Genomic DNA, 22,396 nt, shown 5'->3' on the forward strand with positions numbered 1-22,396 from the left:
TGGTGCTGAGAGAGGAAAAACCCCACAGCCCTGTCCACCCTCCATGGGGCTCCCTGGGTGCTGTGCCTGGTGCTGAGAGAGGAGACACCCCCACAGCCCTGCCCACCCTCCATGGGCTCCCTGGGTGCTGTGCAGGGTGCTGAGAGAGGAGAGACCCCACAGCCCTGCCCACCCTCCATGGGCTCCCTGGGTGCTGTGCCTGGTGCTGAGAGAGGAGACACCCCACAGCCCTGCCCACCCTCCATGGGCTCCCTGGGTGCTGTGCCTGGTGCTGAGAGAGGAGAGACCCCACAGCCCTGCCCACCCTCCATGGGGCTCCCTGGGTGCTGTGCATGGTGCTGAGAGAGGAGAGACCCCACAGCCCTGCCCACCCTCCATGGGGCTCCCTGGGTGCTGTGCCTGGTGCTGAGAGAGGAGAGACCCCACAGCCCTGCCCACCCTCCATGGGCTCCCTGGGTGCTGTGCCTGGTGCTGAGAGAGGAGAGACCCCACAGCCCTGCCCACCCTCCATGGGCTCCCTGGGTGCTGTCCATGGTGCTGAGAGAGGAGAGACCCCACAGCCCTGCCCACCCTCCATGGGCTCCCTGGGTGCTGTGCATGGTGCTGAGAGAGGAGAGACCCCACAGCCCTGCCCACCTCCCTGGGGTCAGATACAGATGGCGTGTACCCTGTCTCCCAGCCCTGCCCTGTTACTTGGTTTGGTTTTGCCTGTCTGCACGTGGCTCTGGGTGGGGACCCCAGCCTGCCCCCCACTCTGGAGCCCTTGCTCTGGCCTGAGTCTGCCTCCCTTCCAGACGTGCCCGTTCAGAGGGGGCCCCCGCTGCCCCCTGCCCACGTGCACGCCGAGTCCAACAGCTCCACCTCCATCTGGCTGCGCTGGACGAAGCCTGACTTCACAGCCGTGGAGATCGTCAGCTACACTGTGCGCTTCAGCCCCTGGGGCCTCCGCAATGCCTCACTTGTCACCTACTGCACCAGGTGGGCCGGGGGCCACCCGGGACGGGACAAGGGTGACCTGGACCTAGATGTGGGGGGTTACCCCAGAGCCTCGCACTCAACCCAGGCTGGCTGCCTGGAGGAGGAGGAGGAGACAGGCTGGCTGCTGTCCTAGGAGGGGCCTTTATAGAGTCCCTCCCAGGAACTGCTTGGTCACAACAACGTGCAGGGGCCGCTCAGCCGGGAAGGCACCTGCTTTGCCCTGACAGTGACCCAGGTTCAAGCCTCACAGTGAGTGGGCACTTCAGTGCTGGGGGCAGGTCCTTTCTTTCTTTTTTAAAAATTATTATTTTTTTAATATTTACTTGTTCCCTTTTGTTGCTCTATGTTTTATTGTTGTAGTTGTTGTTATTGATGTCGTTGTTAGATAGGACAGAGAGAAATGGAGAGAGGAGGGGAAGACAGAGAGGGGGAGAGAAAGACAGACACCTGCAGACCTGCCTCACCGCCTGTGAAGCGGGGCTCAAACCGGGATCCCTACGCCTGTCCTTGCGCTTTGCGCCATGTGGGCTTAACCGCTGCACTACTGCCCAACTCCCTGGGGGACCTCCTTTCTAGCTGAAGATGTTGCCAAGTCAGGTGGAGCTCTGGCAATGACCAAGGCGAAGAAAAAGAAAAGAAAGCGGAGTCAGGTGGTGGTTGGCCCAGTTGGGTGCACAGGCTAACATGCACAAGGCCCTGGGTTCAAGCCCTGCCCCCCACCTGCAGGGGTGAGGTGTCACGAGCAGTGAAGCAAGGCTGCAGGACCCTCTCTCTCTCTCTCTCTCTCTCTCTCCCCTTAGTTTCTCTGTGTCCTATCAAAATAGGGGCAAAAAATAAAGCCATTGGGAGTGGTGGATTTATAGTGTCAACACCGAGTCCCAGCGATAACCCCGGAGGCAAAAAAAAAAAAAAAAGGGAACGAAAGAAAGAAATGAAAGTTAAATCAAATCAAGGGAAAGGGTCGACAGAGTAGCTCACTTGGTTACTGTAACGGCTCCGCCAGGCCAGCAGCTCCCCCTCAAACCCACCGCTCCCCCCTGGGGAACTCTGTACTGTGGTCTCCTCCTCTCTCTGTCTCTCTCAGAAAGTCGGCCCAGGGTGCTGAGGCCCCAGTGACAACAGCAAAAGCTGGGGGATCACTGGACTCACGTGCCTGAGGCCTCAGTTCAGCTTTGGTATTTTTTAAAAAAATTTTTTTATATATTTATTTTATTTATTTATTCCCTTTTGTTGCCCTTGTTGTTTTTATTTGTTGTAGTTATTGTTGTTGTCGTTGTTGTTGGATAGGACAGAGAGAAATGGAGAGAGGAGGGGAAGACAGAGAGAGAGGAGAGAAAGACAGACACCTGCAGACCTGCTTCACCGCCTGTGAAGCGACTCCCCTGCAGGTGGGGAGCCGGAGTTCGAACCGGGACTTCCCTTCAGGTGGGGAGCCGGGGTTCAAACCGGATTCCTTACGCCGGTCCTTGTGCTTTGCGCCACCTGCGCTTAGCCTGCTGCGCTACAGCCCGACTCCCCAGCTTTGGTATTTTTTAAGCATAGCTTTTTTTTAAAAAAAAGATTTTATTTATTTATTAATGAGGAAGATAGGAGGAGAGAGAAAGAACCAGACATCACTCCGGTACATGTGCTGCCGGGGATTGAACTCAGGACCTCATGCTAGAGAGTCCGATGTTTTATCCACTGCACCACCTCCCAGACCATAGCTGTTTTTTTTTTTTTTTCCTCCTCCAGGGCTATTGCTGGGCTCGGTGCCTGCACCATGAATCCACCGCTCCTGGAGGCCATTTTGCCCCCTTTTTGTTGCCCTAGTTGTTGCAGCCTCGTTGCGGTTATTATTGCCATTGTTGACGTTGTTCGTTGTTGGATAGGACAGAGAGAAATGGAGAGAGGAGGGGAAGACAGAGAGGGGGAGAGAAAGACAGACACCTGCAGACCTGCTTCACCGCCTGGGAAGCGACTCCCCTGCAGGTGGGGAGCGGGGGCTCGAACCGGGATCCTTACACCGGTCCTTGTGCTTTGCGCCACATGCGCTTAACCCGCTGCGCCACCGCCCGACCCCCCACAGTTTTTTTTTTAAAGATATTATTTTTATTTATTTTGAGACAGAAAGGAATTCAGAGGGAAGGAGGAAGGAAAGGAGGAAAGAGACATCTGCATCTCTGCTTCACTGCTTGTTCAGCCTCCCCCATGCAGATGGGGAGCAGGGCTTTGAACTCAGGTCCCTGCACACTGTAACGTGTGCCCTTAACCAGGTACACCACTGACCAGCTCCATAAAGTAAATCTTTATTTAAAAAGAAATAGTGGGGAGTCGGGTGGTAGTGCAGTGGGTTAAGCATACTTGGCGCAAAGCGCAAGGACTGGCTTAAAGGATCCCAGTTCGAGCCCCCGGCTCCCCACCTGCAGGGGGGTCGCTTCACAGGTGGTGAAGCAGGTCTGCAGGTGTCTATATTTCTCTCCCCCTCTCTGTCTTCCCCTCCTCTCTCCATTTTTCTCTGTCCTATCCAACAATGATGACATCTATAACAACAATAATAAGTACAATAATAAAACAACAAGGGCAACAAAAGGGAATAAATAAATAAATATTTAAAAAGAAATAGTGAGTCAAGAAAAAGATGCAGCAAAGATAGTTGCTCAGGTCGAGGATAACCCCATATAGTCCAGGAAGGCTTCCTGGAGGAGGGGGATGGCTAGGTGGTTAGACATGGAGTATGCAGGCCTGTGAGCAAAGGACACCCACACCTGTGTGTTTGGGTCTTCCCATGCTGGAGGGGCAGGGCCTGAGGCTATGATGGGAGACAGGAGAGCTGGGGGGCTGTGCCCTCGGACAGTGTGTCTAAGACACTGGCCCCTCCTGCCTGGCAGCTCGGGAGAGGACATTCTCATCCGGGGCCTGAAGCCCTTCACCAAGTACGAGTTTGCCATCCAGTCACATGGTGTGGACATAGATGGGCCCTTTGGCTCCGTGGTGGAACGTTCCACGCTGCCTGACCGTAAGTGACCCCATGGCTGAGACAAACCCCCTCCCAGGTGACAGGAGATTCAGAGGAGCTGGAGACAGGCCAGGCCAGGGAGGCCAGAACACAGAATCTGGGATTGGGAGGAGGTGGGAGAGATGAGAGAGGAAGGCAAACCCAGAGACGGGGTGAGACAGCATGGCACCACTTCACCCTCCCTGGGCTCCCTGGGTGCTGTGCCTGGTGCTGAGAGAGGAGAGACCCCACAGCCCTGCCCACTCTCCATGGGCTCCCTGGGTGCTGTGCCTGGTGCTGAGAGAGGAGAGACCCCACAGCCCTGCCCACCCTCCATGGGCTCCCTGGGTGCTGTGCATAGTGCTCCCATATGCCCCGGCTGGCACCCCATGCCCCAAGGGTCACTCATGAAGCTACTTCCTTCCCCCCAGCACAAGCCATCGCAAACACAGTATTTCTGTCTGAGTGGACTTGGGGACAGGCAGCCAACTGGGACTGAGGGTTTGACATAGCTCGGCCCTCAAATGCCCCCTTCCCCGGCTGCCCCCTCCTCAGCACTGGTCCTTGTGGGGTTTGGGGGGTTGTAGAGGAGAGGAGGGGTGAGGTGGAGCTGCCTCTCTCCGCCCCCTCGCTGCACCCCAGGGCCCTCCACGCCCCCCTCAGACCTGCGCCTGAGCTCCCCGACGCCGTCCTCGGTGCAGCTGCTCTGGTGCCCGCCCAGCGAGCCCAATGGGGAGATCGTGGAATACCTGATTCTCTACACCAGCAACCACTCTCAGCCGGAGCACCAGTGGACGCTGCTGACCGCCCAGGGTGAGGCTCTCCTGCTGCTTCTACAAGATTCCGGGAGGGGGAGGGGCCGGCTGAGGCTGGAGCAGGGGGAGGTGTGCTTCTCTGCAGGGCGTCCTGGCCTAGCCCAGCACCCCCTTCCCCTGCTCCCCCCAGGGGATGTCTTCAGCGTGGAGGTGCAAGGTCTGCAGAGCGACACTCGGTACTTCTTCAAGATGGGGGCGCGAACTGAGGTAGGGCCCGGGCCGTTCTCTGGCCTGCTGGACGTGGTCACATTGCAGGAGAAGCTCACAGGTAGGGGGGCCCTCAAGGAGAGAGGGAAGGAGAGAGAGAGGAGAGAGAGAGAGAGAGAGGGAGAGATAAAAGGAGAGAGGCCACAGCACTGGAGCTTCCCCTAGTTCTGTGGCAGTACCCATGTGGCGGCACCATGGCTGGAATCTGGGCCATCTTTGTGACAAGGCAGGAGGAGCCCCACCCAGAGCGCTATCTCTCAGCTGCACTTCCATCACTGTGGAAAATGGTCCTCCTGGACTGAAGGGGAGAGGGCACCCTGGGAGGGGAGGGGGTGTGGACAGGCTCCGGTGAGCATGGCCTGGCCTGGACCACCTGGGAAGGGGCAGGCAGTGGGAGCAGTGTTGGGAGGGCACTGGCCTGGCCGGGTCATTTTCGGGGATCAGCTTGGGGGGGTGTCACATGTGCTTTCTGCAAACCTGAGGCCATGAGTCTCCTCTCTCTCTCCCTCCCCCCCTTCCTCTCTCTCTTCATCCCCTCTCCCTCCCTCCTTCCGTCTCCCCTCTCCCTCCCTCTCTCTCATTGAATAAATGCATTCAATGTTTTTTTTTGTATCAGGGGTTCACTCTTCTACAGTCCTATTACCTGTGATAGTAATTTTCCCTTTATAATTTCAGATGAAAGAGAGAGAGGGAGAGAACTCAGCACTTCTCCACTGTCCCTAGAGCTTCCTCTGGTGCTGTCTGTGGTGCTTCCGTGTGACATCAGGGACTCAAGCCTGGGTCCTTGCACACGGCAACATGCGTGCTCAATCAGCTTCTATCTCTTGGCCCCCATTAATTTTTAAAATATATTTCATGCCGAGGGCCCTGAGGCCACAGGCTCCACCCCCAGCACCACCTTAGCCAGAGCTGGGCGGTGCTCTGGCCTCTCTCTCAGAAATAAGTGAGTGAGTAAAGAGTTTTAGTGAGCACTGGAGAGTCCAGATTGTGGGTGTCCATGTTTGTTTGTTTGCCTGGGAGATGGCTCACCCGGTAGAGCGCACACCTCATTAAGCACAAGGACCTGGGTTCAAGCCCCACCGCCTCCTGTGGGCACCTGCGTAGGGGCAGATTGAGCATGGTGTCTCTGCTTCTCACGGTCCTACTGAAATTAAAAAAGAAGAGAGTCTGCCGGGAGTGCTGGGACCATGCAGGCGAGAGGCCCCAGCAAGTCACCTCTTGACTCATAACAGCAACAATAATAATAAATTAGGTGGGGGGGGCTGGTGGTGGCACACCTGATTGAGCACACACATACCACTGTGCAAGGGCCCAGGTTCAAGGCCCCAGTCCCCACCTGCAGGGCGGAAGCTTCATGAGTGGTGTAACCATGCTGCAGGTGTCTCTTTCTCTGCCCCTTCCCTCTCAATTTCTCTCTGTCTCTATTCAAAACAAATAAGTTATTTAAAATATAAGGGGTGCCAGCCAAGCCTTGAACCCAGCAGGGCGCTCTCTACTGGGGGCCTGTGGTACTGGACCCTGGCCGTAGGTGCAGCAGCCCTGCTGGGGGGAAGGGGGGCCTGTGAGGTCGGGGTTACCCCTGAGTGGCCTTGGGGCTCTCCAGTCCCGGCAGCAGAGTCCAAGCCTGCCCAAAGCATGAGGGGTCTCAGGCCAGGGGTCCTGCCCCCATGACCTGTGCCCCCGTCCCGTCTGCCAGACTCCCTGGATGTGCACTCGGTCACCGGCATCATCGTGGGCGTCTGCCTGGGCCTCCTTTGCCTGCTCGGCTGCATGTGCGCCGGCCTGCGCCGAAGCCCCCACAGGTGGGCAGGGGGCAAGGACGGGGCCGGGCCTGCTGCACCCCAAACCCTCACGTCATGGGCTGGGGAGGGGGAACTCGGGGAGTCCCCCAGCTGATCTCCCTCAACACAGGCTGGCCAACACAGAGCTGCATGCCCCCCCTCACCTCCCGAGTCCCCCTCCAGAATGTTGAAAAGAGACACCCGAGGTCTCCAACCCCCGGAGCCCCCACCCATGTCCAGCTGCCCAGCTGAGGCTCATCTCTGTGCTGGTCACAGAGGAGGACGCACCAGGACCTGTCGGGGACACAGGCTGCACCCCAGTCCCAACACACACGCACATGCACACACATGCACATGCACACAAACACACATGCACACACACACAGTCCCCCGTCTCCCAGCACACACACGCACACAAGCACATACACACACATGCACATGTGCGCGCACACTGTCCCCCATCTCCCAACACACACACGCACATGCACACACATGCACACGTGCACACACACTGCCCCCGTCTCCCAACACACACGCACGCACGCACACATGCACATACACTGTCCCCCATCTCCCAACACACACACACATGCATGTGCACGTACATGCACACACACACACACGCACACACACGGAATGCACACACACATACACACACTGTCCCCCGTCTCCCAACACACACACACACACACACGCACACGTGCGCATACTTCCCCCATCTCCCAACACACATGCACACATGCGCACACTTCCACTGTCTCCCAACACACACGCACATGCACACACACGCACACATGCACGCACATGCATACACACACATGCACACATACACACGCACACACACTTGCACACACATGCACACACATGCGCACTGTCCCCTGTCTCCTCCTGCAGGGAAGCCCTCCCCGGCCTGTCATCCGCTGCCGGGAACCCTGCCCTCTACACCCGGGCCAGGCTGGGCCCCCCTAGCGTCCCCTCGACGCATGAGCTGGAGTCCCTGGTGCACCCCCACCCCCAGGACTGGTCCCCCCCACCCTCAGACGTGGACGACCACAGGGCCGAGGTGCACAGCCTCATGGGGGGCGGCGTCTCCGAGGGCCGGGCTCACTCCAAGCGGAAGGTGAGCCCCCTTCCTTCCCTGACTGGACGGCAGGGGGCGCCAGAGCCCAGTGCAGGCCAGGCGGGGTGCCCTCCCTTCCTACCCCCTCCCTCCCTCCCTCCCCTCCAGGAGACAGCTGGAGGGCGGCAGATGGGCCTCCAGCCCCCAAGGTGGGTTATCCTGGTTCTAACAGAGGGAGGGGCCCCCAGGACTGCTGTGGGGGGTGGGGGGCTTGGGCTGGCTGCACCCCCAGAGACAGATACCGGTCATCTGCAGGTGTGTGGGTGGGGGGCTTGGGCTGGCTGCACCCCCAGAGGCAGATGCCGGTCATCTGCAGCACATGGGGACGTAGAAACCAGGGTGCAGCCAAGTGGGCCAGGACCCAGGTGGGGAGGGGAGGCAGGACCAGAGCTGGGGCAGAAGGGACCCAGGTGAGGGCCCCAGGACTGGGGGTGGGAGAGGGGAACAGGGGCGAGGGGAGGGAGCAGGACTGAGGACTGGAGTGGGGGCTAAGACCCAGGCCTGGGGGAAGAGCCAGAACCCAGGACTGAGAGGGGGGCAGGAACCAGGACTGGGCAGGTGAGCCAGCACCAGGTATGGGCCCCCCCACCGCCCGGCTCTGAGCAGTGCCACTCCCCCACCCGCCTCCTATCCCCAGACTCTCACCCAAGGTCTCGGAGAGGGGGGGAGGCAGCCCCCCTTCCCGCCTTGCCCCTCTTCTACCTCCCTCCCCCAGCCCGGCCCTCAGGGCGCCTCTCCTGTTCCCCCAGACCTCCTGGACCCAGGCTGGAGGTGGGCCATGCTGGGCAGGGCCCTGGGCTGACCCCACACCCTCGCTGACCAGCGCTCTGCTGCCTCCTGCTGGTGCCGGGCAGACGCTGCTGCTGCAGGCCCTGGTGTATGACGCCGTGAAGGTCAGGGTCTCTCCCAGCTGCAGGGGACCCCCCAGCAGCTGCTTCCCTGGGGTGGGAATCTAGCCCGGACCTCCCCAGAGTCTAAATGCGAGTGGGAGGGGGCAGGCCGGTTTGGGGGAGACTGTGACTTCCCTGGTGTGGGGACTGTCTTTTTAAATTTTATTATTATCTTTATTCATTTATTGGGTAGAGACAGCCAGAAAATGAGAGGGGAGGGGATGATAAGAGAAGGAGAGAGACAGAGAGACACCCGCAGCCCTGCTTCACCACTCGCGAAGCTTTCCCCCTGCAAGTGGGGACTGGGGGCCTGAACCCACAGCCTTGTGTACTGTAACGTGCGCTCAGCCAGGTGCGCCACCACCCGGCCCCTGGGACTGTCCCTTTTACCCAACCTCGGTGGCCACCGCAGAGTGTCTGGGGTGGAAGGTTAGCTCAGCCAGGAAAGCGAGGGCCCGAGCTCCAACCCCCCACAGCACAGGGGAGCACCATGGGTGACACCTGGGAGGCCCTGTGGGTGGTGGAACAGTGCTGTGGCTTTTCTCCTGCCTTAAATATATACGCCTGAAATGATTTTTTATGTTTTATTTATTATTTATTGATTTTAATGAGAGATATGCCCCTGCTCAGTTTTGGCTGATGGTGGTGCTGGGGATGGAACCTGGGGCCTCAGAGCCTCAGTTAGGAGAGTCTTCTGCAGAACCATTGTGCTGTCTCCCCAGCCCTCTATCTGAAATCAAAAGAGGAAAAAAGAGCTGGGGAGAGAGCATAGTGGTTCTGCAGAAAGACTTTCCTTTCTGAGGCCGCAAAGGTCAATTAGAGGCTAGAGAGGATCTCTTTTATTTATGTTAACGAAAGACAGAAAGAGAGAAAGTACATCAGAGCAAGATGTACTCTGGCTGGTGCTGGTGCTGGGGACTGAACCTGGGACCTCAGAGCCTGAGGCATGAAAGTCTTTTGCAGAACCCCACTCCCCACCTGCAGGGGGGGGGCTTTGTAAGCGGTGAAGCAGGGCTGCTGGTGTCTCCTCTCTGTTTCTTTCTCCACCTCTGTCCCTCTTCCCTTTCAATTTCTTTGTTCTGTCAAATAAAATAGAATGAAATAATAAAGAAGGGGGATAAGGTCCACTGAGAGCAGTGAAGTAGCTCAGGCTTGAGCCCTTGGAACAAAATAAAAAAAGAGCCCGGGACTCTGTGCTGCCTGGGGCGTGGCCCCATGTCCAGTGGCCTCAGCGGCACACACCGTGTCCCTCCCCCCCCCCAGGGCACCGGCAGGAAGAAGCCGTCTCCCACCTGCAGGAACCAGGTGGAGGCTGAGGTCATTGTCCACTCGGATTTCGGCTCCTCCCGAGGGAGCCCTGACCTAGACTTGGAAGAGAACCCTGAGACCCCTGACTGCTCTTCGGGGGGCCTGGTCTCGGGGCCCGGGCCAAGCTGGCAGGACAGGGAGCCCAGCGGGGGTGAGGGGCCTGCCCCGGGGCCGGACAGACTGACCTGCCTGCCGCAGGGGGCCGAGGCAGCCTGCCCGTTCTCCAGCCTGCAGCCCCATGGCTCGGGGGTGCAGGGGGACCCCCTGGGGACCAGCAGCCAGCCCCCCACACCCAGCCCCCCAGGAGCCAGTCCAGCGCAGCCCCGTGCCTCACCCACTCTGCTTAGCTCGCCTGAGGGGTGTGCTGGGGGACTGGCTGGCTTGGGCGGGGGACAGTACGACCCCTGAGCGCTGCTGGCTGCCAGGCCTTTCTTTTGTGGGGGGCCTGTGTCACGTGCAATCTCCAACTCCAGGTGGCTCTCCTCCCCAGGGGCCAGTGCCCAGCCCTGTGGGCCCCTGGCCCGCACCCCTTTTATTACACACTCTGAGAGTGTCTGCAGTGCCCTGTCTATGACAAAGACGGTCCTCCATCTCCCTGCGTCTGAGGGGGGACCTTAGGCCCGAGGCAGGGCACCCCTTTTCAGCATCCTGCTTCTAGTTTTGTAATTTGGGAAGTGCCTGGTTTGGAAAAGTCTCTCCCTCTGCCCACCTGCCTCCCTCCCATCACTGCTCTGGGTTGTCTGTCTTCTTCCCTGCACCACCAAGTCCCTGGGGGCCTCCTCTTCCTCCAGGAAGTCCTCCTGTCAGTTCTGCTGTGTCTGGCTGCCTCTGTGCTTGCTCTGTCCTCTCTCTCTCTCCCTCCTTTCCTCCCTCCTCCAACTGAGTGGAATGTGCTTCTGCTGCCCTGACAACAAGACTACCTCATGTCTGCTCTGAGGCCACAGCCTTGTAACAGCCCCTCCTGCCCTACCACACCCGTCTCTTTCTTCTCACCTTGAGTGGAAAAGACCTTCAAACTCTCTCCCGGGGGATGAGATGTGTGTGTGTGTGTGGGGGGGGAGATGGGGCCCCTTCTTGGAGGCCATGAATCCAAATCACACCAGGGGTGGGGGCTGTGGCAAGTGGGGGAGGGGGTGGCTGGAGACCACTGGGTGGAGGCTGCTGGGACTCTGTTTCCCCGCTGAAGGTAAAGGGTGACCAGTGACATGACCCTTAGCTGATGAGGGAGGGAGGGGTGCCCGGACCTTCAGCTGAGTCAAACCCAGGGTCACCCTCTGCCCCTGCCCCACCTGCCCCCAACCCGCCAGGGCAAATGGGACCTGGGTGTAGAGTCACCTGTCTGATTCTGCCCCACGTCCCAGGGGGAGCCCCCGGGGGGGCATATTTTCTCCCCAGTCCATCTTGCTCTTTCTCTTTTATTATCTTTACATCACCCCCCCCCCCATCGGCACATCCAGGGTTAATTCTGGCTCCTGGGCCAAATTAGAGAGAACCAGTCTATCTGTTCCAATTTTTTTTCTCTTACAGTGAGCTGCTACCCTGGCAGTATCTGTGTTTACTACACCCGCGTGTCACTCACATTTGAGTGACACCCCTGCTTCCTACCCCTCCCCCCTGCAGCCCAAGGGTGGCAAAACTAGAGATTATTCCCGGGACTTCTGTAGGGACAGCCCTGTCAGGAGCCGCGACAGTAGCTCCCTCTGGACGGCGGACGCCAAGCGTCGAGAACACTGCTCTGAACGTCAAAAGCCTCATTTGATTTTGCTGGTTTGATTTTTTTTTTCCCCCTCCTAGAATGGAAAGTAAAAAACAGAAAGACCAAACCTGTTCTGAATGGCGTGTCTTTCACAGCAGCAGGCGCTCGGCGTCACACCACGTCACACCACGTCACACCACGTCATTTTTCATGTGTTTAGTAAGCGCCAAGGCTCTGGTTTAAATTAAATAGCTGGAAAGGAGACGATTTATAACCCATTAGGTTGGGTGGGAAATTGTTTCTCAGAAGCAAATAAGTAATAACTCTGGTCTCTCTATAACTCACGCCAATGAGGAGGAGAAGGCGGCTGTCACACATTTCCGGGGATTTGGAAGCACTAGGGATTGTGTCTTTGTAGGGTTTGGGGCCTTTCACAGGGTCCCTTTGTCACCTACCATTGAGGCCTTACTTTTCTGAGTCTCACTTAAAAAAAAAAAAGATGACTTTGTTTTTGATGCATGCCAAGTATAATTGACCCCTGCTCATAGCTGTCTGTATTCCGTTTATCTTATATTACTTAATTATTTTTCAGACTTTTTTTTTTGTCTTCTTACCAATACGATATTCTTGAGTGTTAAGCCAAGGCATTGATCATGTATCAGTTGAACCTTATCAAAAACTAATAAACTATTTTCCAAAAACCTGGCATTCTCTCTTGGAACCCTCGCCTAAAATGTTCTCCATCTTCCTGAACTGGAGCCGGGACTCTTCCTCCCAGAATGGGGAGGGCGGAAGTCTGCACAAAAGGGAGCCATCTTTCCCCCTCCTCAGGGCCAGGCAGAACATTGGCACAGCAGGTAGAGCACAGGAGAGGCACACGTCAGGCCTCAAGTTCAGTCCCTAGCACTGCATGTACCTCACAACATGCCATTCTGGTCCTTACTCCTCTATAATAATTTTTTAAAAAATATTTATTTATTCCCTTTCGTTGCCCTTGTTGTTTTATTGTTGTAGTTATTATTGATGTTGTTGTTGGATAGGACAGAGAGAAATCGAGAGGAGGGGAAGACAGAGAGGGGGAGAGAAAGATAAGACACCTGCAGACCAGCTTTACCGCCTGTGAAGCGACTCCCCTGCAGGTGGGGAGCCGGGGGTTCGAACGGGGATCCTTACGCCTGACCCTGCGCTTTGCGCCACATGCACTTAACCCGCTGCGCTACCGCCCAACTCCCCTCTATAATAATTTTTTAAAAGAGTGCATTTAAGGAAAATGAATTCTTTGATGACTTTTTTTTTTTTTGGTGGGGGAGGTGCAACCTGGACTCAAACATATGCAATTTTACCTTTCTGGGCCATTTTGTTCAGACAGACAGAGGGAGAGATGCCACAGCACGGGAGCTGCTTCTGTTGCCACGGTGTTTTCCATGTGGTGCTGGGGCTTGAGCCTGGATGTGTGCAAGGCATGTAGGTGCCCTACACGGTGACCTAGCTATCCAGCTCCACAACTTAATTTTTTATTATTATCATCTTTATTTATTTATTGGATAGAGACAGCCAGAAATCAAGAAGGAAGGACCTCTTGATACAGTGGTCCTTGTGCTTCGCGCCATGTGCGCTTAACCCTCTGCACTACAGCCCCACTCTCACAAATAATCATTTAAAAAATTTTTTTTAATATTTTATTTATTTATTCCCTTTTGTTGCCCTTGTTGTTGTTTTTTTATTGTTGTAGTTATTATTGTCGTCGTTGTTGGATAGGACAGAGAGAAACGGAGAGAGGAGGGGAAGACAGAGAGGGGGAGAGAAAGACAGACACCTGCAGACCTGCTTCACCGCCTGTGAAGCGACTCCCCTGCAGGTGGGGATCCTTATGCCGGTCCTTGTGCTTTGCGCCACCTGCGCTTAACCCGCTGCGCTACAGCGCGACTCCCACAAATAATCATTTTTAAGGGGCTGGGTGGTGGTGCACCTAGTTGAGCACATTTATTACAGTGCACAGGATGCAGGTTCAAGCCCCTGGTCCCCTGTAGGGGAAGCTTCACAAGCAATGAAACAATGCCGCAGGTCTCTCTCCCTCCCTTATTCCCTTCTCTTCCCTCTCAATTTCTCTGTCTCTATCCAAAATAAACAAATAAAAATTTAATAAAATTTTAAGTTGTGAGGGGCCGGGTGGTGGCACACCTGGTTGAGCACACATATCACAACACTCAAGAACCCAGGTTCGAGCCCCCAGCTCCCCCACCTGCAGAGGAGTCACTTCACAGGTGGTGAAGCAGGTCTGCAGGTGTCTATCTTTCTCTCCCCCTCTCTGTCTTCCCCTCCTCTCTCCATTTCTCTCTGTCCTATCTAACAATGACATCAACAACAATAACTACAACAACAATGAAAAACAAGGGCAACAAAAAGGAAAATAAATATAAAAAAATTTTTTAATTGTTATTTGTCTTATTAGAAGCAAGAGAGAGACTAAGAATGCTTCTACAAAGAGGGAGAGCCCAGGGCACTGCTCAGCTCTGGCAGGAGGTGGTGCAGGAAATTGAATCTGCAGCCTCTGGGGCCTCAGGCATGCAAGTCCTGTGCTCTCACAAGGCTGATCCCTCTCCCCAGCTGGTGGCTCTCTTGGGACTCTCTCCTTCATCTGAACACATGTCTCTGGGACGCAGAAGAGGGGTGGAAAGGCAGGTCTTAGTGGACTAAGCCGTTCTGTGGAACCCTGGGTAGCTTGCCCCAGCCCCACGCCACACAGACCCCAGGGCCACACTCACCTGCACGCACCTGTGCCCCTTTTGCACCCTCCCCTGCTGGGAGTTGGGGGTGAGCAGGAGCCAGAGGCTGCCCTGCCCAGGAACAGCCACCCCAATGTTCATGGACATGAGAGAGAGAGAGCACAGAGCTGTCCTGTGAGCCGTCTGACTCTCAGCTCAAGAGCTGCCATGAGAAGAATGACACTGGGGGCCGGGCGGTGGTGCACCTGGTTAAGTGCACACATTACAGTGTGTAAGGACCCAGGTTCAAGCCCCAGGGCCCCACCTGCAGGGGGAAAGCTTCATAAGTGGTAAAGCAGGGCTGTAGGTGTCTTTCTCAGTCTCTTTCCCTATTTCCCCTTCCCCTCTTGATTTCTCTGTCTCTAATAATAATAATTAAAAAATTAAAAGAAGAATGACACTATGCCTGGCTTAACCATTGAGGAAAGGTCCAGCACTAGCCAGACTGGGCCTGCTGAGTCTTGCAGCTCTGTATGGAGGGGTGGGGGGTAGCATCCCCCCCCCCCCCGCAATTAAACTGCTCTGGGGCTTTAACCTGCCTCTGGCGGGTGCAGGTGAAGCTGATTTGTGCTCGTGGAGTCTGTTTTCTGTGGGGTAGCCTCCTGACCTCAGGATGCCAGAAGTGCTGTCCAAAAAGGGACTTGGTTATTTCTCCATCAGGAAAGCCTTGCGAGAAGGGCTTGGGGTTGTTGGAGTGGGATTCAGTCACTCTGCTGACCTGGGGCCTCCGGCCCTGGGCCTGTCTCACTCTCCCTCGTCCTGGTGAGATCTCTGGCATCAGAGAGGGAGCCCTCCGGGGACCAGGGGTGCCCTGAGAGTCTGAGCGTCCACGTGCTGTCTCCTACGGGGCCAGTCGTCCCACCCAGTCCTTTGCAGCGGCCACGGTGAGCTGAAGCCAGCTGGGTGGGCACACAGCGGGCCAGCGGCGGGTGGGCGCTGCCCACTGTGTCTCCCGGCCCCCAGGACCCCAGCTTTAGCTCCAGGTCACTTGGCAGGGGACAGGGGGGTGGGGGGCAGCCCCGGAGATCCAGAGGAAGCCACACCGGCCCCTTGGGGCAGCTTTGTGAAGCGGGAGGGGCTGGTGGGACCTGCCCCCGGGCCCCGCCGCGCACCCCGGACCCCGCGGGGGCCGCGCTCCGGCTCTTTTGTTCCCCGCCGGCCCCGGGGGAGGGGGCGGGGCGGACCCGGGAGGCGGCCGCGGGGCGGGCGGGCCCGGCTGACAGATCGCCGGCGCCGAGGGTGCAAGATGGCGAGAGCGGCGCCCCCCGGGAGCCCCCGGCCTGCAGCCCCCCGCCGCCCCGGCCCGGTGCAGTGAGCCCCCCAGAGCCCCCCAGCCCCCCGAGCCCATGGCTGCACCCCGCGCGCCCCGCCTTCTGCTGCCGCTGCTGCTGCGGCTGCTGCTGCCCGCGCCCGGCCACGGTGAGTGGGTTTGGTGTGGGGCACTCGGACCCGGGGCCGGGCGGGTGGGGGCTCCCCCAGGCTGCGGTCTCCAGACCCAGGCGGCAGCCCAGTCGGGTCGGGTGGGCTCAGAGCTAGGCGTGAAGGACCTAGGGGAGGGGCGGCGGGGTGCGGAGGGTGCACCCCAGATCCCGAGCTGGGGCTGGGCACCCGGGCCGAGGACGCGGAGGAGGAATCCCGAGAGAAGCCCCCCGGGAGGCTGGGGGCGCAGGGGACGCCCCCGGAGAGGACCAGCGGCAGGGTGTCCACGTGTGCACCTCGCCCCACCCGGGGGTGTGTAGAGGCCCCGCAAAAGGGGCAGAGAGCCCCGAGCCTCCTGCACCAGCATCTGGGTTGTGAGGTCTCCCTGGGGCCCAGGGGGGAGTTAGAGATCCCGTCTGCACCCCGAGAAACTTTACCCCAAATTGCTCTTCCTAGAGGGGACCGGACCCGAAATGCAGGCCTTGTGTGGTGGGGTCAGGGTTGCACAGGGTTCAAAGGGGTCTCAAGGTGTTAAGTGTCCCTGAAGGTGGGGAGACGCCCACAGCCCCAGCACCCACTTTTCTCTGAGGCTGTTGGGGGGCACGTAGTGCTGTGTCTGCTCCAGGGGTCCTAGGCGCCTCCCCACCCCTGACCCCTCCCCGCCTCCTCTGCCAGCTTCCTGAGTCTCCAGGCTGCCTCACTCCACGTGCCGGAATCCTTCCTGAATTCCGGGGGATGGACAGGGAGGTTCAGTGCCACCCCCTCCTTACAATAAAGACCTAGACCCTCCCAAACCTGGACCCCCCTGGGGAGGGCAGGGCTCAGAGAAGCTGCTACCTACCCTTCCTCTCACTTTATGCTTGCTTCAAACTTTCAACTTCTCATACAGTGTTTGAGTCTTTTTTATTTTTATTTTTAACTTATTCATTGCCAGGGCTGAGTTACGTCCCCATCACAAAACTCAGGGAGCACAAAAACGTATCTGTTTTTATTAAAAGGGCATATGCTCGCTTACTTGTGTTAATGAGAGAGAGAGAGAGAGAGAGAGAGAGAGAGAACCAGAGCACCGTTCTGTGCTGCACACGGCGCAGGGGAGCAGCCCTCTCGTTTCCGTGTGCCAGTCCTGTGCTCTGCTGCCCTGCCGCCACCCAGGCCTTTATTTATTTACTATTTTTATTTTATGAGACTTATTTGTGGGCCAGAGAGACGGCTCTGCGGCAGAGTACCGGGCTTGCATGCCTGACCCTCCTTCTTGGATCCTCGGGCTGTGTTTGCTGTAGGGACACTGACTTTTCTCTCTTGGTCTCCTGTGAAACTCTCATGTGTAAGAAAATTAATCTTTAAAAGAGAGAGAGAAAGAGAGAGGAAGTTCTCGTGAAGCAGGCCTGCAGGTGTCTCTCTTCTCTTTCCCTTTCTACCTCCCCCCCTCTTGATTTCTATCTCTAGCCAATAAATAAATAAACATTTTAAGGTTATTTTTTTAATTTATTTATTACCTTTTGTTGCCCTTGTTTTATTGTTGTAGTTATATTGTTGTTGTTGTTGATGTCGTCGTTATTGGATAGGACAGAGAAATAGAGAGAGGAGGGGAAGACAGAGAGGGGGGAGAAAGAGACACTTGGGAGTAGGGCAGTAGCGCAGCGGGTTAAGCACATATGGTGCAAAGCGCAAGGACCGGCGTTCTCAGTTTGAACTCCCAGCTCCTCACCTTCAGGGGAGTCGCTTCACAAGTTGTGAAGCAGGTCTGCAGGTGTCTCTCTTTCTCTCCCTCTCTCTGTCTTCCCCTCTTTCCCCTCCTCTCTCCATTTCTTTCTGTTCTATCCAACAACGACATCAACAACAACAACAATAATAACACCAATAAAAACAACAAGGGCGACAAAAGGAAATAAATAAATATATTAAAAAAGATAGACACCTGTAGACCTGCTTCACCGCTTGTGAAGCGACTTCCCTGCAGGTGGGGAGCTGGGAGCTCAAACTGGGATCCTTATGCTGGTCCTCGTGCTTTGCACCACCTGCGCTTAACCTGCTGCACTACCGCCCAACTCCCATAAATAAACATTTTTAAGCCTAATCCCTAAAAAAAAAAAAAAAAAAAAAAAAGAGTTCCCCATTTTGTGAGAAGGAGAAGGAACAGATGTGTTGATGGTGTTCAGAAACTGGGTGACAGCCTCCGCTGCTCTTGGTGATTTAATCCCACGAGAGGGGTTACCCCTCTTCCCCCTACAGACTTTAGGGTGCACTAAGAGGGACTCTAAGGGTGGCAGCGGCTGAATCCAAACCAGGTTTGCCTCTGGGACCCAGAATTACGACAGGAAATAGCGAAGTCCTGAGTGAACCACCTGATGTCTGTTTGCTTCTCTGCAGAAGAGGGGACCCACCGGTGTCACAGACACAGTGCCCTGTGTAGTCTGAGGATAGGCCTGGACCAGATGGTGGGGCACCCGGTTGCCTCTTAGTGGAAGGAGAGCACCCTGGCGTAGAGTTCCCTCTGGTCAGTGTGACCGAAAGCAGGCTCAGGTCTATGCAGTGAGGCCTGGGACCCCCTGCTCACTGCACACCCTCCCCCTCCTCTCTCCTGCCCACCCCCCCCCCCAGGTCAGGACCAACCCCCGGAACTGGCCTTCACCGTGGAGCCTGGTGATGAGGTGGCGGTGCCTGGGCAGGCCCTGGCGCTGGGCTGCGAGGTGGAAGGAACTCCTCCTGTCCGGATCAGCTGGAGGAAGAATGGGGCGGAAGTGCCAGACAGTGCCCAGGCTACTGTGCTGACCAACGGCTCCCTAGTCATCCCCCACTTCCGGGGGGCCCGGGAGGACGGCCCCACCGATGAGGGTGACTATGAATGTGTGGCCCAGAACCGCTTCGGGCTGGTGGTCAGCAGGAAGGCTCGCATCCAGGCAGCAAGTAAGTGGACCCCCACCCCCCCCACCCCCTACCCCTGTCTGGGGAACAGCCATCTAGGGGACTAGGAGACAGTCAGTCTGGAGGTATAATCCGGAGCTGGTTGGGAAGTGATTTGACAAGAACATAGCCAGACATTATTGGAGAGGGAGAGGGGAAAGAGATAGCTGTGGTTACTTTTGCATCCAAGTATCTTAATTTCCACGTGACTGTATGCTGTGAAAGTCCCTGTTGCTGAAGTTTAAGTCTTGCATTTTTTTTTCATCCTGAGTTGTAAAGGCTTATTTATTTGTTTATTCCCATTTTATATTTAAAAAATATTTATTTATTTATTCCCCTTTGGTGCCCTTGTTGTAGTTATTTTTGTTGTCACTGATGTTGTCGGTATTTTATAGGACAGAGAGAAATGGAGAGAGGAGGGGAAGACAGAGAGGGGGAGAGAAAGACAGACACCTGCAGACCTGCTTCACCGCCTGTGAAGCGACTCCCCTGCAGGTGGGGAGCCGGGGGCTCGAACCGGGATCACTCTGCCGGCCCTTGTGCTTTGCACCATGTGTGCTTAATCCGCTGCGCTACCACCCCACTCCCACAAATAATCATGTTTAATAATCATTTGGAGGTTAATGGGCTCCTTTTCCTGCATCCTGCAACATACTGAGTGTCTGCAACATATTCTCACCCCCAACCCAGGACCCCCCTACCCATTAAGCCCCCCTCTTCCATTTCTTGCCCAGATCTCCTTGCTTTGGTACGGCACCCTACTCTGCCACCACCGTCCGAGTTTCACCCTGTGTTCTCCCTCTCTGACTCAGCTTCCGGGAAAGGTGATGGCAAGACTGGGATTTTAGAGTTTCTGGTCTAGTACGCGGCCGTTTCATATTCGGCCTTGGCTCACTCGCTGTGTCCCTGTCACCCTGCCCCTTTTGCCTTTGCTTTCTGATGTCTCCGCTTCTGCTGTTGTCGTGTTTGCGTCTCCACTTTGATTCTGCCGCTGATGCACTCCTCCAGAGCTGGGGTCTGTCGGCTGCTTTTCACGTAGGGGTCCTTTCAGTGGTCAAGACTTGCACAGCCCCACGCGATCGAGTAGACTGGAAGAAAGAGGCCTGGCCCGGTGCAGTGTTTCACGCTGACTTCCGGAGTTGGGGGCTGGATGGAGCCCCACCACCCCCGGAATCATGTTCTGAAGTTTGCTCACAGACTGCTTTAGCCAGCTATTGCTGGAACACTTGCAGGGTTAGGACACTGAGGTCAAAACTCCCCTCGACTCCATGTGTGTCTATTTAAAAATAGTTCTGTGGTCTGGGAGGAGGCACAGAGGGTAAGTGCTGGACTCTGAAGCACAAGGTCCTGAGTTTGATCCTTGGTATTACAAGCGCTGTAGTGATGCTCTGGTTCCCTCTCCCGAGTGAGTGAATGAATCTGTATTTATTGCTCATTTGTTTGTTGTTTTTTTCCCAGAACCCTGCTCAGCTCTGGCTTCTGGTGGTGCCGGTGATTGAACCTAGGACCTAAGAGACTCAGGCATGACAGTCTTTTTGTAGAAACACCATGCTATCTCCCTGACCTGGGAATGAGTTTTTAAAGAGATGTGGTTTTGACTCTGGTGGCATCACTGCCAACACGTGAGGCAGTCACGTCTGGGTTGTGGTAATGTGAAATGGATGGGCTTGTTTGAGTGGGAGAAGAGAGAGCAGGGCTGGGGTTTCTGCCTGACTTCTGCCGGAGGGGGGGTGTCTCCCTGTCTCAGTGATAAACGGCTGTTTGTTCCTACATGTGCACTTGTGGCTCGGAGATAGCCCATCTGGCTGACACACGCCGAAGTAAAAGTCTCAAGTTCAAACCCTGGTCTTGAGAGTCCAGTGCTGCATCCACTGTGTCACGCCTGGGCCCAAGTGCACCTTTTATTTTGTCTCGTTTCTGTTTTGCCCAGAGTGCCACTCAGCTCTGGTTACTGGCGGTGCTGGGGACTGAACCTGGGACACTCTGCATGCAGGTCCTGTGTGCTCTGTCTCCCGACCCCACCCCCTGGGCTAGTGTCTTTTTTTTTTTTAATTTTTTTATATTTATTTATTTTCCCTTTTGTTGCCCTTGTTTTTTTTATTGTTGTAATTATTATTGTTGTATTATTATTGTTGTTGTCATTGTTAGACAGGACAGAGAGAAATAGGAGGGGAAGACAGAGAGGGGGAGAGAAAGACACCTACGGACCTGCTTCACTGCCTGTGAAGCGACTCCCCTGCAGGTGGGGAGCCGGGGGCTCGAACCAGGATCCTTATGCCAGTCCAGTCCTTGTGCTTTGCACCATGTGCACTTATGCACTTAACCCACTGTGCTACTGCCCAACTCCCTGGGCTAGTGTCTTAAAGAGACCGATTTCCCCGTCGGGGGTGACAAGAGGGGACTTGAGGTCCAGGGACCCATGTTAGAGAGAAGCCGGCATCCTGCACCCTCCTGCTCTCCCTTCTGACTGGGTCATCCCGGCTCTGAGGTCTGGCACAGTGGGAGGCAGGACCCCCCACTCCCAGGTTCCAGTCATGCCTTTGTTCTAAGGCTGGCCGGCTCGGCCCCCATATGGAGCCCTCAGCTCTGGGCTCTGGGAGGCAGCCCCATGCTTCTGGCTCAATGGACAACCCCCCCCCCCCAGTCCCCGGAGCCCCCTCCTGAGCAGGGCAGCCTCAGCAGATGGCAGGGCGGAAGGGAGAGGAGCACGGTGGGTGGAGGGAGTATGGAGCCCCGGGGAGAGTCGCTGCTGGGAAAAATGTGGTTTCTGGGGAAGGTGACCTCGTGCCCTCCTTGGTCTGGGTTCGATAGTCTCCTCAGGCCTGGAATTCAGGGAGAGACACCCCTCCCCCCTCACACACACATATACCAGGGGGTTCAAGAAAACTGACTACAGAGATGGTCATTAAAAATTTTTTTTTTAAAAAAAATCTATTTATTGGATAGAGACAGCCAGAAATCGAGAGGGAAGGGGAACTAGAGAGACAGACACCTGCAGATCTGTTTCACCACTTGTAAAGCTTTCCCCTTGTAGGTGGGAACTGGGGCTTGAACCCTGGTCCTTGTGCATGATAACATGTGTGCTCAACCAGGTGCTTTGACTCCTCTTTCCTCTCAGCTGCTGTCCTCACTGGGGGGGGGGCTGTTTGCTGGGGGACCCAGAAACCTTTGCTCTCTCCACTCACTGAGGCCCCTAAAGGTGACCAATGGTGGGGTTTTTCCCCGAGTTGGGGAGCTCTCTGTCCACATGGTGACTGCTGAAAGGGGGTGAGGCTCCCTGGAGCCTGGTGCTGCTTGCCCAGGATGAGGGGTGTGTGGGGGTCCCTAAGCACCGCCCACAGACACACAGTCACCCCTACCCAGGACACTGATGGGGGCTGGGTCTGTGTGAGCAGGTCTGAGAGCATCTGAGCCCCCGGCCAGAGCAGGTGGCTGGGGATGTCCCCCCACCCTGTTCCAGGTCTTAGCAAAGTAGGGGGGTGGGGTGGGGTTGGGGCTGAACTAGTGGCTGACTCAGAGTGAGCTTGGGGGGACAG

The 22,396-nt window shown here is 56.3% G+C and overlaps 2 protein-coding genes across 2 annotated transcripts in view; both read left to right on the top strand.

Moving 5' to 3' along the window:
• IGDCC4 (immunoglobulin superfamily DCC subclass member 4) overlaps positions 1-12,480 on the top strand; it is a gene marked incomplete at its 5' end in the record, with an annotated part of 37,922 nt that extends 25,442 nt beyond the window's left edge. Inside the window, 8 exon segments of the mRNA XM_060184306.1 lie at positions 795-978; positions 3,849-3,976; positions 4,598-4,768; positions 4,901-5,038; positions 6,674-6,779; positions 7,653-7,878; positions 8,628-8,771; positions 10,032-12,480. Of these exon segments, the coding sequence (XP_060040289.1) occupies positions 795-978; positions 3,849-3,976; positions 4,598-4,768; positions 4,901-5,038; positions 6,674-6,779; positions 7,653-7,878; positions 8,628-8,771; positions 10,032-10,484 (1,550 nt within the window).
• A 3,369-nt stretch (positions 12,481-15,849) lies between these two features.
• On the top strand, positions 15,850-19,721 carry LOC132536439 (immunoglobulin superfamily DCC subclass member 3-like; the record flags this gene model as incomplete). The annotated part of the gene is made up of 3 exons (XM_060184307.1): positions 15,850-15,956; positions 18,558-18,863; positions 19,595-19,721. Coding segments are annotated over exons 1-3 (506 nt in total), but the record flags the coding sequence as incomplete, so codon positions are not given.
• Positions 19,722-22,396: the final 2,675 nt, after the last annotated feature.

Source organism: Erinaceus europaeus, unplaced genomic scaffold (assembly GCF_950295315.1).
Source record: "Erinaceus europaeus unplaced genomic scaffold, mEriEur2.1 scaffold_923, whole genome shotgun sequence".
NCBI classification, from domain to species: Eukaryota; Metazoa; Chordata; class Mammalia; order Eulipotyphla; family Erinaceidae; genus Erinaceus; species Erinaceus europaeus.